Source organism: Barbus barbus, assembly GCF_936440315.1.
Source record: "Barbus barbus genome assembly, chromosome: 49".
NCBI lineage: Eukaryota > Metazoa > Chordata > Actinopteri > Cypriniformes > Cyprinidae > Barbus > Barbus barbus.
This window is the reverse complement of record NC_136727.1, coordinates 10,295,259-10,312,058: the sequence shown is the minus strand read 5'-3', so window position 1 is coordinate 10,312,058 and position 16,800 is coordinate 10,295,259. Positions and strand designations below refer to the sequence as shown.

At 31.9% G+C, this 16,800-nt stretch overlaps 1 protein-coding gene across 2 annotated transcripts in view; it reads left to right on the top strand.

The window, feature by feature from the left end:
- LOC306867564 (protein strawberry notch homolog 2-like) overlaps positions 1-16,800 on the top strand; it is a 66,832-nt gene that overhangs the window by 23,123 nt on the left and 26,909 nt on the right. For both annotated transcript variants that reach the window (XM_079413298.1, XM_079413297.1), the window contains exon 4: positions 8,225-8,336. In XM_079413298.1, coding sequence (XP_079269424.1) covers positions 8,225-8,336 — 112 coding nt within the window. The remainder of the gene's footprint in view (positions 1-8,224; positions 8,337-16,800) is intronic.

The window sequence follows — 16,800 nt, the reverse complement described above, 5'->3', positions numbered from 1 at the left end:
AACATACACCCGGAGCAGTGGGCAGCCAATGCTGCGGCGCCTGGGGAGCAGTTGGGGGTTCGGTGCCTTTGCTCAAGGGTCTCACCTCAGTCGTGGTATTGAGGGTGGAGAGAGTGTTGGTATTCACTCCCACACCTACAATCCCTGCCGGACCTGAGACTCGAACCCACGACCTTCGGGTTACAAGTCCAACTCTCTGTCCATTAGGCCACAATTGTCCCTGAGGATGAGGAATATGAAAAAACACACGTGAAAATTTCGGACTCAGTTTGCAATGACCTTTAGTCCATGTACAAATGTCATAATTTGTTATCAAGCCACCTTTTTTGTTTTTGGTGGTGTTGTATTTTAAAAAAAATTCTATTTATTTTTTATTTTTTTGTCTTAAATATAAATAATATACAGTATGTTTATTCTGACACACACACAAAAATGTTTTTTTTTGGCACACTTTGAGTCAGTGATAGTGTTATCCAGACATGTAGGAATCTTAGCGCTACAGTCGAAAAAATATTTCTGGTCCCTGGTGCCATATTTAATTTAACACAATGAAAACAAGCAGAGGCATACTGTCTGTTCAACATGTTGTAATGTGTATCTGTGTGTTGAACGTTCAGCTGATAAAGGTGTCTAGACTTGGCTAGAGAGTGGTGTTTACCTGACCGCCACACTCTGTCTGAAAGCAATAAAATGATTGGACAAAAAAAAGGTTGTTTCGAGAGATACTTTATTAGTATTTCTTTACTACCCTAAAAATGACTTTATAATTAATTTTCCTGCACCGTTCGCTTCAAATACGAGTGATTTTTCTCAGAAGGATGAGATTACACAAGGCAGAGAGGGGCATTATGGGATGGTTCAGAGTGAATTGTATTGTTGATGGAATGCGACTGAATAAATGTGCCAAACCTCAGAAGAAAATGTGCAATATCAGAAGAAGTCTGAGGATATTTAAATCTGGACAAGTTTATTTGCAGAGCACAAACGCACTCTTCTGCAAATTTGCAGCAAATTTAAATGAATTATAATATTTACTTTATTAATAAATGTCCCTGGTCTTATAGTGTCATATTAAGAGTATCATGTGCAAATAAATTTTTTATAAAAAAAAACAAAAACAAAGCCCACCTGAGCAAAAAATAATATAAACCACATTTTTTTATATTTTAAATTTTTTTTATTTATTTAAAAAAATAATATAAACCAGAAATATCATAGACTAGCATTCAATACTATCCATGCTTAATAAAATCTTGCATATATTATTTCCAGCTTAATATTCCATTTCACTTATTTAAGATTTTCCATAAACATTCCTTTGACTTCTGTTCATCCAAAAATACATAAGTATACTAATATTTTACTACTTGTTTTTTTTTTTTACCATGTTGTCTTGGTTTAGTAATGATACATATTGTACCGTTCAAAAGTTTGAAAAATGATTAAAAATAATATATTTTATTAGTAGTAAATGTAACTTACAATTAAAGAAAGAAAATTAAAATAATAAAAAAATACAATTATGATTATTATTGTTACTACTACTATTATTAATTACATTCATTATATTATATTAATATTAGTACTATTATTATATATTGTTACTATGAATTATAGTATTAACAAATCAAAATAATTGCATAAAAATAGTAACAAATATTTGAAATATATTTAAGTGTGTTTGTGTATGTATATGTGTAATATATATATATATATATATATATATATATATATATATATATATATATATATATATATACACACAAGGCTTGAATTTCGGCGCGGGATTGCGGGGATCGCGCATAATTTAAACCATTCCCGCAAGTTTAACTTTTATAATGCGAGAAATTCCCGCACAAATATATTTGCTTCATCTCAGATTAAATACATCTACAGACGTGAAAAAAAATAAATCACTGGTTCAAACAGCCTGTCTTTTTTTAAAAACAGCGCTGCACCGGCCTTCTCTGTCGTTGAGTCCTGTAGCAGAGCATCGGCGTGTTCTCCGTGGCCCGCGTCGCACTGATTCACACAAGGCTGTGTAACGCGCTCTAATATTCTGAGTCATAATGACTTGCTGTGAAGATGTTATCAGCTTCCAAATTATATTATTTTAATCCCGAAATTCAAACATCAAATGCTGTTTTGCTCTTTATAGTGTGTGAGTGGATAGAGCGCGCCCGCCGACTCAACACAGCAGCAGCGAAGCGCGAGTAAATCATCATCTCCTTATCTTAAAATGCGCATTTTATCAAAAGTTAACATGAATGAACATGAGATAAAATAGACTCTTGTTCACTGATCGTCATCATCTCTCACGTAACGACCCATGTTTCAACGGCGAGAAGACGCCAACAGCTTGGTATGCATGATATTTGTCCTTGTGTTATTTAATTTATGTCGGAATAAAGATCATTCACTGAAATGGTTTTTAATCTTTGGAGAGCTTTTTTTCTTAAATAAAAACAAAAATAACACTCTGATTAGATTATTTCACAACGCTTAAACGTTAGGGGAAAAAAAAATATTTGGCTATAGAAAGAGGAGACATTTCTTTTTTTATTCAGAAGGCACAAAAATGAAAGCCATCATCAAATGGAAAGAGATGAAGAGGAGGAGACAGAGGAAAGAAGTCACAAAGTCACAAGCAATGGAAAAAAAGTGACTAAAATTGAACTGAAACATGAAAGACACTGAAACTGAGATACATTAATATATAGTTTAAACAAAGTTCTTAACGTTAATTTGAAGGAGAGCATGACGTATTTTGTATGAAGTTTTGAAAAAGCAAAGAACTGAACTGATCTGAAACCCATGCAATACACTGAAATTGAGAGACCTTAATATATAGTTCTTAATGTCAGTTTGAAGGAGAGCATGGTGTATTTTGTATAAAGTTTTTTTTTTAAAAACAAAGAAATTGAACTGAAACTGGAATATACAAATACAGTGATTCTTAATATATAGTTTTAATATAGTTCTTAATGTCAATTTGAAAGAGAGCATGACAAATTTTGTTATAATTCTTTGAAAACCAAGATACATTAAAAACTGTAGACATAAATAAATGAAGATGATTAATTTAGCCCAATGTGTCAATTTACCCCCCCCCCCCCCAAGAATCTTTAAATCCCCCCCATGTGACCCATGTAAGGGGGGAGTTCCCCCCCAGTTTAAAAACCGAAACTCAAGCCCTGATTATATGTATATGTCAATTTTCGATCATTTCCATAATCGATCGTCGTTTAAATTAACGATCAATTAATCGTTAACCCTAATACTGCAAAATGCGTCTATTGCAGTAGCATATAGTCACCGACAGGATGTGCAAATGCCACTAAAAACGCCAGCTTCCTCGCCCGAATGAAAGGTTTTTTTTGTCTAAGTAAAAGGCTAGTAGCAGGATCGTAAAATGAATGGATGTGATTATGATCATTTGATAAAATGAAGAGAGAGCGCCGTAGTTACGCACGGGATCATTATACTTTGTGGGCTGTTTCATATTCTGTCACGGAGACCGCTGAATGCGCCTTTTTAAATGGTTTCATGGTGCTCGCTGTTTTATTTTAAAACATCGTCGCAATGTTTGCAATTGACATTATCGGGATTTAAAATAAAATGATCCCAAACGCAAGTACGGCGCGTGGGGCTGTGACGTGAGGTCAGTGATCAGTTTCCAAAACCACTGGCGTTGCAACAGCATTACACACTGTTACCCGTTTGAAACATTTTAATGCGAGTATTATGACACAAGTGAGGTACAAAGCTTTGTTAATAAGAGAAATAATTGGTTAGCAGGCAAATGTTACATCGCGACCATGCTTTTGGATTCATGCCGTTCGAGCGCATACATTTAAATCAAGCCATACGGTTTTGTGTTCTGTTTTGCCAGATGGTCACAAATTTTATATTTTTTTTATTGTTTCTTTTCCCAAATCTTCACTGTCTCACCCTCTACATTCTCAGGTTTATTTTATTGTTGTTTTACTGTTGTTTTAATCGCGTCTCTTACTGTGGTAAACGTGGGGGGAAATTAAAGATTTTGTGGCCATGAATTAAGAATTCGTTACTATGACTTAAATTGCTCCCGCGTTTAAATTCATGGGTTTTGTAGGGAACAAATTAGGGGTGTGCGATATGACGATTTTTGATCGTGGACGATAAAAATGTCTCCACGATCTGCTTTTGAAGAAATATCGTAGTATCGTGCTACAGCACACATTCTGTCAAATACAGTTCTGGTGCCTCCGTCTCTATTTACTGTACAACAGGACATACAGCAGTAGAGTTACTCTGACAGGACACTGCACTTATTCGCGATCGCAAAAGTACATTATTTGCATACAAGCCTTGCTGGTTAAATGTTTCATTCACGCGCTGGTCTGACGTGCGCTTTTTCTGAGCGCATACACCGGAAGCACGCGCACTAAAAAGCCTGTCTAACAGCGCTTGATTACTCAACTAACTTATCTTTTGCGCTAATACTGTCAAAACACACAAGGTTTACATACAGACTCAGTTGGTTATCTCTAAAATAAAAGTAAATAGTTAAGAGAGAAACGGATGCGTGCCTGTATATTAGATGCGTGCAGGTCTTAAAGAGACAGGACACTAAACGTGCTGTCGACTGTCATTAAAGGGATAGTTCACCCTAAAATGTAATTTCTGTCATTATTTACTCACTCACATGTTGTCCCAAACCGCTATTAATTTCTTGTGCTGAACCCAAAATAAGATATTTTGAAGAATGAGGGTAACCAAACAGTTGCTGGTCCACATTGACTTTGATAGCAGGAAAGAAAAATCCTATGGAAGTCACTGAGGACCAGCAACTGTTTGGTTTTCCACCTTCTTCAAAATAGCATTTATGTTCAGCAGAAGATAGAAACTCATTCAGGCTTAAAACATCTTTTGAGTAAATGATGGTATAAAAATAAAACATTATGACAGAATTGACAGACAGATGACAGAATATTTATTTTTGGGGGAACTATTCATTTAATAACAAAACGCAAAGAGAAAAATCACTCACTATTCTTGACTGAAAAACTTTAATACAGTTGCTTTAGGAATCAGTCTATGTAGTGTTTTATTTTTATATTTGTTCATTCAATTTCATTGAATGCTCTGCTAAATACACCTATTGTACCTGAAAATAAAGCACTGTTTGTTTTATTTGTATATTATATGTATTTGTAATGTGTATCTTTGTTCTTATTTTTTAATAAGAAAGATAAAATTATGACAAAGATTTTTTATCTTCGCCCACTTTGGCCTAAATATCTGCCATGCATCTTTGTCTTTCTAGTTTGGCTGTAATGCTCAGACAACTTGTAAAACCAAAATAATAAAACTAACATGACAAAGAATCGTGATAAAATCGTGAATCGTGATATTTCTTAAAATAAATTGTGATATGATATTTTTCCCATATCGCCCACCCCTAGAACAAATTAATGAAACCTGGACAGTGGCCACAAATTAATGTCGTAGGAACAAATTAACAAGTTGTATGAATGAATAGCCAATAGTATCTCTCCTGCTCGCGTGCGCGCAGCCCTGTCAAAGCGAAGTGCCCGATATTCAACAACTATCTAGGGAAATTATAATTGAACATGACTTAAAAGAACTTTTGTATTGCATCTGTTTTAATGTACTTTTAAAGTTTGGATCACATTAAAAGCCTATAGTTTGTACATTAGTAAATTATTTTTGTGTAAGATCCCGCCCCTTCACCGTCACTCACAGACGTTTGCACGTGTTTTCCCATGAGCCACACGCACCCCAAAATGAAACTGCTTAATCGACCATCAATCGTCGATTAATCGTTGACATCCCTAATATATATGTATGTGTGTATATATAATATATTTATATATATGCATGTATGTATGTGTGTATATATTTTTGCAGCCAATATTCCAGTGAAACGTTTCTTATTATTATCAATGTTGAAAACAGTTGCACTGCTTAATATTTTTGTGGAAGTTTTTTTTTCAGCATTAATTGATAAATAGTACAGCGTTTATTTTGAAATAGACATATTTCTTAACATTATAAATGTATTTACTGTGACTTCTGATTAATTGAATGCATCCTTGCTTAATAAAAAAATATTACATTTGTTAACAAAAAAATCTAAACTGACAGAGTACTGTATATGCATATTATACAGAAATGTCTTCTATGGAGGTTCGATTTTATATTTTTATTATTAAATATAATTTTTATTTGAATTTAATAAACATTTAAAATTCAAATAATTCAATATTTATTTATTTGACATCCTAATACCTCATTTTGTACAAATTATTTATGTCTGTCTTTTAAATCCTAAAACAGTATTTACAAATTTTGAATCCCAGATGCTGGAAGTGGTCCCAGACTTTTCATCCCCTCTGTAAATGTATTTATGTATGTGTTTTGTCACCGCTCGTCCTGTAGAAACTCAGCTGTCAATCATTTCTCTTCTCTGATCATCAAAAGTCACATTGTGCCCAATGGCAGAATACTTTGGTCTCAAAGCAGTTCAACTGTATCATCCAAACTAGCAACACGACAAAAATATCCACCTCGTTGTGAAGCTTCCTGAAATGTACTGCGGTGATTTCCCACAAAGTTAAGTGAAGTGAAAGAAAGAGAACTGAAAGTGAACATCACATGACAGGCACTCAATGAATGAATGTCACATGACGAGAGGCACTTTAACACTTCAACTCGTCTGTATAGTTATACACATCTAGAATTCAATTTAAACCGTAAATGGGAACATTTAGTCATTATTTGCTTACTTTTTAGGTATGATCTCTTTAAATACACTTGTTTTAATGTTGCATTTATTTATTTAAAGTAGTGCTGTCAAAATTAGCGCGTTAACGCTGGTGATTAATTTTTTCAGTTTAACGCGTTAAAAATATTTAACGGCGTTAACACAGGGGCGGGGCTAGTGTTGGCCACCCCACTCACAACTGCTGCCTCTGTCTCTTTTTTCTTGTTAATTTAGTCACAGAACGTCTTTACGAGCATTTCAAATAGGAGATGTTTCAGACGCGTGCTTCAACTTCACTTCAGCGTCAGGCGTGAGTCAAAGGAGCGCGGAAACTGTACTGTACTGAACAAAGGCGCTGCCGCACGCTGTAGCCTTTATCATTTCATATCAAAGCGCGAAAGAAACGATGTGCATGCAATGTCGTGGTCAGTTAAGTCATGAAGGTGATTCAAACTGCCTTAAAACTGTGCTTGCGTGAAATATGAGTCACATTTAAGAACATGTCTCTGAAATGGTTTTCAAAACTGTCCTGCACTTTCTCACTCATCTAACACACTCGCCAGATCATTAATAGAGACTTTAAGACCTGAAGTGGGTCAGAAAATGTAAAGTGAGTTGAGAGAAAACACGATGCTTGTCAGATCCGCCTCGGCAGCTCTTAAAGAAAAAGCAGCCAAAATAACCTATTAACCCAGCTGCTGTGATGTCTGTTCATCTAAGAACAAAAAAAAAAAAAAAAAAAAAAAAGGAAATCAATAACTTTATAGCTTTAAGGACTCATCTGTATTAATTTAGAATTTAGTGTTTGATAACTTTATTCAATTTCTGTATATTTCCTACTTGCTGAAGGGCATAGGTAGCTAAATATGACATTGGTTATACTGTGTTTATGAGAAAATTGTTTAAAGTTCACTTAAATTAGAAGTTATTTTTATTAAAGTCTAATAAATATTAAAATTGATGGCTTTCAATTATACTGTAATGTTGAATGGCAATAGTCAATGGTTAAATATTAGGGAAAAAATATTATTTTATAGAGACATCAATATTGGTGTCAGTGATACTGGCCTTCATTCATTAAAAAGATGCCATTAATCAAATATTAAAAATATACCGTCTTTATGTTGTTTCTACATTAATTTGAAGATTAAATGTGAAATTATTGCAATATAAAAGTAGATTTAAAAAGTTTAATGTTAGGTGGGATTAATCGCGATTAATTTCAGGAAAAAATTGTGATTAATTAGTTAATTTTTTTAATCGATTGACAGCACTAATTTAAAGTCATTTTGTGGGTTTATTTTTCTTTTTTATGTCCCCCCCCCCCGACTCTGTCGGTCATGTGACTGTTTTCTGACACAAAACGGTGAATTTCCTTCTTCCTTTTTTGGCCGTGTGTTTACTCTGCTCGTGATCCATCATGAAACTCTGTATTTCTTATGTCTGGTTTCTCAGGCAGCAGCTTCTCGGCGGCCCGTCGGACATGCACACGGATTTGCTTCCCAGCGGCCTCAGCGACTTTGACTTCCCGAGTCTGAATCTCACTCAGAATGAAGACCTTACTCTGGTAAGACCCTGATGTTTGGGATGGTGGCATATTTTGGAGGCTTTGGTCCTCTCTGGGTTGCGTTCACAGCTGATGAAATGACGTCTAGATGGGATGAAGACTGTGTATGTCATCTCACAGAGACTTGGTATTGATGAACGCAGTTTTTTTTTTTTTTCCTGTAAATAGCATCAGATTAGAGTGGCAAGAGACCGTTTTAGTGCTAAATAAGTTTTTTTAGGTTCTGTGAAGGAGTGGATGAGTTGTGATCATGGGTCAAGCAAATAAATGTAAGAAATTTGAAAAATAAATTTATATATGCTTACTTTTAAATAAATAATGATAAAAAAAACTACTAAATATGTATTCAATATATAAAAACAAAAAGACAAAATCATTAACTAAAATTGTTCAATTAAATCTGATTAATCTCCCTGAATCATGATTAGTTGTTGACTTGAAAATATGCATTTAGTGGACTTAAAATAACAGTAGGTTTCCTTCAATTTAAAAGAAAATTCATTAAACAAATAAATGTAAAAAGAAATTGTATATAAATGAGCATATTTTTAAATAAATATTATAAAAATACTACTAAAAAACTGCTAAATATTTATTCAATATATAGTCTCAAAATCGTTGATTAAAATTGTTAAATTATTAGTCATGAACTTGGAAATATTATGTATTTATTGGACTAAAAAATATATTTTAACAGTGGGTTTATTTGAACAAAAGAAAATTAATAAAAAATTAAGCTTAAGAAAAATATTGTATATGAATGTGCATACATTTAAATAAATATTATAACATTATAAATAGAAATATTATTAAAAAACTACTAAATATATATTTAACTTATAAAGACAAAAACAAGACAAAATAAAAAAATCATTAATTAAAATTGTTAAATTAAATCTGATTAATCACCCTGAATCTTGCTAATTGTTTCTATCTGGCAGGGAAAAAAACACATCTTCCTCCTTTTCTATTAATTTAAATGTGTAATCAGACACAATAAACATTTTTTAATCCTAATTAATTAATTGTACTGCAATTTGTGTTTTATCAATGTCATTTAAAAAAAAAAAAAATCCCAGTTTCTCTTTCGATTTTCCCCGCCTGCCTTTATGTATAGTGAAAAAAAAAATAGTAAAACATATATTAAAAAAATTAAAAGAGATTCTGGGAAATTGAAAAAAATGTAAAAAAAAAAGAAAAAAAAAAAATGCACAAAATAAAATGCAACTTATCATATTAAAATAAATACATAAAAAATAAATGCCAGTTGAACTCCACCTGGCGCAAAGTTTTCGGTCACTTGTACAGTCTGCATGACGTCCTCATGATTTGTGAACTTTTTTTTGCATGCTAAATTATTGGCTGCCGAGTGCATAAAACCATCAGAATGCATTTTTTATGCTAAACGATTTTGATAGCGTGTTTGGTAATGAATTGCCATCAGGGAAGTCGCAGGTAAGTATGTAATTAGGGTTAAGACCCAAATAGTTTCCTTCTTAACATGTAAACATCCCCATTAGCTTTGATGTTAAAACCCTCTTGGTTGAAGTAATGAGGTAAAAACTCTAGCCTGTGAGGGCATTGTTCAATAGTCCAGTAAGACAAACTTTAAACCTCTTAATTGCGTCCTGTGGTCTTGCATGAGTGTTTTAGTTGATTGTTGATTTTATCGTTGCACTTAACTAAGGGGTTTTTCATTGATGCATCTATGTTAAAGCATCGGTTCATGGTTTAATTAGTCATGTGGTATAATGAGCTCATTATAGTAAAGGAAATGGTTAATTCAAGCGATGTGTATGTGGTAAGCACAGCAAATGAAGAAATGAGATGCTAACTATACTGTAGTATGCAAACTAACTTTTGGGATTTATTCATCAACCATATGCCTAGTATAATCAAAAGTCAAGACAGCTCAGGGAAATTGTTACTTTTCATTTATTATAGGCTCTCTCCACCCTCAATACCACGACTGAGGTGCCCTTGAGCAAGGCACCGAACCCCCAACTGCTCCCCAGGCACCGCAGTATAAATAGCTGCCCACTGCTCCGGGTGTGTGTTCACGGTGTGTGTGTGCACGTTGGATGGGTTAAATGCAGAGCACGAATTCCGAGTATGGGTCACCATACTTGGCAGTATGTCACTTCACTTCATGTCACTTCACTTCATTAAAGAAGACATGCAGGAGTGAAAAATGAGAAACCTTAACCTCAAAGTTTTCAGCAAAAAAAAGCCCTTTATGTAAAAATAGTTCTAAATATAAAACAGGTTTTCTGAACATTTCCCCCATCTACCATTATCCCACTCTGCCACGCGTCCACTTTCATTTTTACACAACAAATGATTTTTCTAAGAGGAGGTGCCTCCCAAACAGGACAGCCGGTAAAGAGTCTGACTGACGTGATTCATTTCAGTGCTTTCACGCCTTCTTCCCGTCACGTTTAGACCTGCGTCCCACACCTATAAGTAGAACAAAATGGCCATTAAATGTGGATCCACCCTTCTGACCCCTGCATGCTTATTTCATAGCCTGCGGCTCTCTGTCATGTTCACTGTGTAGGAGTCAGACACCAGCGACACATTTTCTGGCTCCGCTTTAATCGCTGTAACAAAATCACTCCAGCGCTGGTTTCGGGTTCCCACCTCGCCGTAGCTAAATTTACTTGAGTGTTTGTAACAGGAACATTACCTCAGAGGATAAATACATAAACCTATTTCTGTCTCAATGGGTTGAATGTGGGAAAAAATACCAAAATAAAGCTATATTAAGGCATAATGTCACCTGTTAAATAAAGAGTGTGGGCTGATGGGAAGCTTATGAACGACAAAAACAATTAGGTGAAGCAAACTGGATGATAAAGCAAAAAAATCGTATTTTATTTTTCTGCCTATTTTTTTCTGCGTATTTCTCTATTGAATATTAGACAAAACCTAACAAACATTATATATTTTTAAATACTATATTAATTTTAATAAATATTTCTCATATATATCCTGACAATTTGATATATATTTATATTTATGATGATATATATATATCTATCCTGACTTATTTAAACATTATATAAGCTGTAATACATTAAGTAATATAAAACTGCAATTATATTAATTTTGACCTTTTGTAATTAAATATATTCAAGTATTCATATACAATTATTAATATGAAATAATATTTTTTCTGTTTTTTCCAGTATTCAAAATATTTAATCAGTGTTAAATAAAACCTGACACATACTATTTAATTGAATAACTAAAAACTATACTCTTTTATATTATTCAATAATTATTTAATATATGTGTATATATATGTATGTGTGTGTGTGTAAATTATAATGTTGTAATAAATACAATAATATTATTTTTTATTCATCACATGATAGGTAGAAGAATATTAACATTAAGTTGTATTTCTTTATATATATATATATATATATATATATATATCTTCAATATTACATAAAAAGCTTAATCATGTTTGTAATTAAATATTCAACTATTCATATGCAACTAGTCATATTAAATAATATATTTCAGCATTTTCCCATTATTCAAAATATTTCATCAATACTTGATAAAACCTGACAAATATAATTTATTTAATATTTATTTTTATTTTTTTAATTTTGACTGTATTTTTATCATTATATATTCATCACATGATATAAATCTTATTTCTTCTATATTTCTTTAATATTTAATCAAAGCTGATAAATATTTAAATATTACAAATTAAAAATTATAAGTGTATAATATTATTATTAATATTATTTGTGATATATTGTAAATATAATAAATGGATTATCCTATAAATGGGTTGTATGAGCTTCTCAGTGTCCTTTTACAGAAAGCATTTAAGGGTTTATTTAAAATGGCTCTGTTTGTAGATTCAGATGAATTGTTGAAATTATTTATTGGAACAGTCTGGAAAATAAATAAATCCTAAATGTAATGATTGAACATGTTTAATTAGAGAAGCTCTGGTCAAATAAAAAGTGCATGTTTGGTGTCAAATGAAGTCTTCCATCTGCTCTTGCTAGCGTCAGGCCTTTGGTCTAGTCCGTCGGATTTAAACATGTCTGGGTGATTCAGACTCAAGAAAGGTGCATGTGAGTAAGACGTCCTCTATTGTGGTTAATGCCATGCTTTCCTTCAGAAGATCACAGTCATGGCGCACAGCTGCTGTAGGGAAGACTCTCCATCACACTGTCACTGAGAAAATATGACTAATAGAGTCAAATAAAGCCGCGCATGCCCTCCACATCAGTTCAGCCTAATGTCCCAGAAGCCTTTCTATCGAGTGCCGCACACTCAATCTGTAAATGAACGTTCAAAGCTGTGCGCTTGTTCAGGATGTCGTTCCTCATCATGTGAAGCTCTCTCAGGATTTCCTCTTTTTGTTTAGACACGAGTTGTTGTTTACAGGATGTACGATCGCGCAATCAAAATAACGACAGACCACAAATCTTCTTTCCTCCCACCCACAGCTTGATGCTCTGTTGAAGATACTCTGTTTACTGGCTTGAGTAGAGACGGGTCAAAAAAAAAAATAGTATTAGTAGTGTTATGATTCATGCATTTTCATTTTATATGATAAAACCTGATAAATATGATTTAAATATTCATTTATATATGATAATGATTGTTTTTTTGTGCACATAATATAATTTATTTTACATATCGTAATATCTCTTTTTTCCTTTTTAAATAATAATAGTTATGCTGCTATTAATATTTATTTATGTGTGTGTGTGTGAGAGAGAGAGAGAGATAATAAATTAAAACAATTTATTGTGTAATCATATATATATATATATATATATTAGTAATGTATATTAATTTATATATAATGAGAAAAAAAGATTTATTATGCGTGTATAATATAAGTTATTGTACATATCATATCTCTTTTTTTCCTTTTTTAATAATAGGAATGCTAATATTTAATACATTTTTCATTTGTGTGTGTGTGTGTGTGAGAGAGAGAGAGAGAGAGATAATAATTAATACATTTAAAAAAGTTAGCATTTATTATCATATGTATTCATGTATAACAATAGTAATTTTATATATTATAAAAAATATAATTTATTTACAATTTTTAATTTGTTTATATTTATGTTTATACATTTATAAATGATGATAAATGATAATATATTAAAAAATAATGATAAAATGATCATCATGATGTCATCATAATTCTATAATTTATTACCATTTATTCTATAGGCTGTATATTATACTAATTAACAAAAATAAAAGGAAATAATAATAACTAACAATGAATGATTATTTACATATTTTATTAAACACAAATAAAATATTTTTTTCTATCCATATTTAATAAATTATATATAAATATCATACTATAGAGAGAGAGAGAGTTTTTGTTGTGTGTGTGTGTGTGTGTAAGGATATCTTTTAATCTAAAAAGCTTTTAGGCTACGTGATAGCCTGAACAATTTCCATGTATTTGAAGTTTGTTAGCATTAATTTAGGTTTTGACATGTTTATTTTCACTTAATATGAAACCACAGGTAGGAGGTGTGAATGATCGCAGGGTTCTTGCATCAAATCTTTGTTCTTTCTGGTGATCTTGCATGCACACATGCTAATTGTCACCTGTCACATACTGTAGTCATGCACCTGGCCTGAAGTTGTTGATAAGCTTGCAGCTGCAAAAGCACAGAGCTTCTCTGAGCCCAGCCGAGCGCTGCACTGGAAATGATTCTGTTCTCGCTCATGCATGCACCTGCACTTACAAAGAACAAGAAATCTACAAATAAATGAAGGAGCATTACGAGAGCAAAGGGTGATTATTATTTCTGTTAGTTGTTTCTCTCTCTTGCTTCTGATTGGCTACAGGAAGGAGGAAGGAGGTGTTTTCATTTGTTCATCTGTTTCTCAAGTGCAAACATTCCTCTTGGTTTATTTGCTTTGATGAGCATGTAAGACGTTTCTCAAACTAAAGGAAAAGACTAACTGAACTCTACAACACAAGACAATGAGGAACCGCAGGTCGACCACAAAGCTCACAGACCTACATGCAAGTGCGTACTCCTGTCACAGGCACGTTTTGTAGTGCATGCATCGTCATCCGCAGCTCTGGGAGGGTCTTTGAAAAGCTTTTTGTTTTTTTCTTGAACTGCTTCAAGAGTTTGCGCACTCTGCAGAGATTTATTTCGATGATCAGACGGCTTTGGGTGGAAGGTTGCCATAAGTGGATTTCAGAGGAAACGTACAGTCGTTAGTTTAACCTACACTGTTTCGACTTAACTGGAAGCCATTTTTCCTACACACCTTACAAGGAAGGAAGATGCCTGTGTTTTTCTTCCTCGTTGCTTTTTTTATTTTTTCTCAAATGATTAGATATCAAATTCAAGATATTGTCTTGGTGTTTGCTATTTATTTTATGGTTTAAACACCCTATCACAATTTTTATGTATATACTAGATATATATGAATACACACACACACGCTTTAAATAATATCATAAATTATATACAGAGAAAATAAATAATAAAAAATCAATAATAAAATCTATTATATTTATACGTGTGTGTGTGTGTGTGTGTGTGTGTGTGTGCATAAAAATACATAAAAAGGTGTTACTGAGGAAAATATATGTATATTTTATATATGTATTTCCTCAATAACATACCTTATGTATTTTATGTATGTATTATGCATTTTTTATATATTTAAATTGTTTGTTTTATTTCATTTAAAATACTTTAAATAGTAAATAATGCAATTTAATATATATATATATATAAATATATTTTGTTCTCATTCATTGTATTATGCACTTTATGTATATTCTTTCTGAATAACATGCATTTTATCATGCTTTTCTGTTATATTTATATTTGTTTTTATATACTTAAATTGTTTTTGCTTGTTGTTTAATTAAAAATATTCATTATTTCATTTAAAATATTTAAATAATAAAACTTAATGAATATAAATATATTTTGTTCTCAACATACATTGTATAATGCACTTTTATATGTAAAATACAAAATATTAATAAATATTTTAAAAAATCTCAATAACATACATTTATTATATATTTTTATATTAATTTTTTTATTAACATTTGTTTTATATATTTTATAATACAATAAATAATAAAATTAATGAATATAAATATATTTTTTATATTTTTCACTTTTTATTATAGATTCATTTTTGTTTTTTTTTGTTTTATGTTTAAAGAAAATATATATATAAATACAAATATTTTTCCAGTAACAAATTTTACAGTGTAATTTATATTTTTATGTATTTTCTTTTATGTATATTTTGTATTTATGCATTTTTAAATTTAGAATACATTTTTTATAATATATAAATTTTATTTTGTAACATATATATATATATATATATATATATATATATATATATATATATATATATATATATATATATATATATATATATATATATAATAAAAAAATTATTTAGAATACATTTTTATAATATATAAATTTTATTTTGTAACATATATATATATATATATATATATATATATATATATATATATATATATATATATATATATATATATATATATATATATATATATATATATATATATATATATATATATATATATAAATGTGTGTGTATAAATATGTGTATATATTTCTTTTTTTTTAACATATGACTTTCTAGATGTGTTTCTAGAGTTTTGTTCAATTTTGCTTTTAGGAAGATCGTTCTCACTACAAAGTGACGGCTAGTAATTGTGTGCGCATTAATATAAAGACTACGCATGTAAAACTTCTGCATTGTTAGTACATGATATTAAAATCTGCATATTTTTTGCTGAGCAAATTAACAGTACATCTTTCTCATACCACCGCCCCCTCAGTGGAAGGATATTAACCATACTTTAGGCTAATAATCAGTGACTCATGTTTACTGATATTTCCGCACATCAAGGCGCCGCTCTGTCGCCGGGGCCAGCAGTCACCGGCTACTTACGGCCATGAAGTGCCTCCAAGACATTGATCTCTATTACTAGCCATCGTGGGACTCCAAACTGATTAGACCTGCTCGGATGGCCTGATGGTTGTTTCTTTCGGTAAGAAGCCCAGGCAGGTGTTTATGCGTTTTGGGAAAGCTGCCAATTGCATCCGAATGAACTCAACATGTAGTAAGTCATAAAAATGCTCGGTTAACTCGTCCGCTTTGACGTGAAATGACTCGGCCTGATTGTTTTCCATTCATAAGTGATGAACACCAAAGACCAGAGCCCCAGACTGAAAGAAATGCGTTCAGCTGGGAGCCACTAAACATAATAATCATTAAATAATGATCTGCCAGTGTTAAACAGATCCAGTGCAGCCGCCACAGCGCTCTGGAGAACCGTAGCGCTGCACTGTTTACACTACAAATGCGGTTGAGTTACACCATGTACTGTAAAGAGGGCCTGACTGCCAGTAACTCGTCACTTACCAACAAA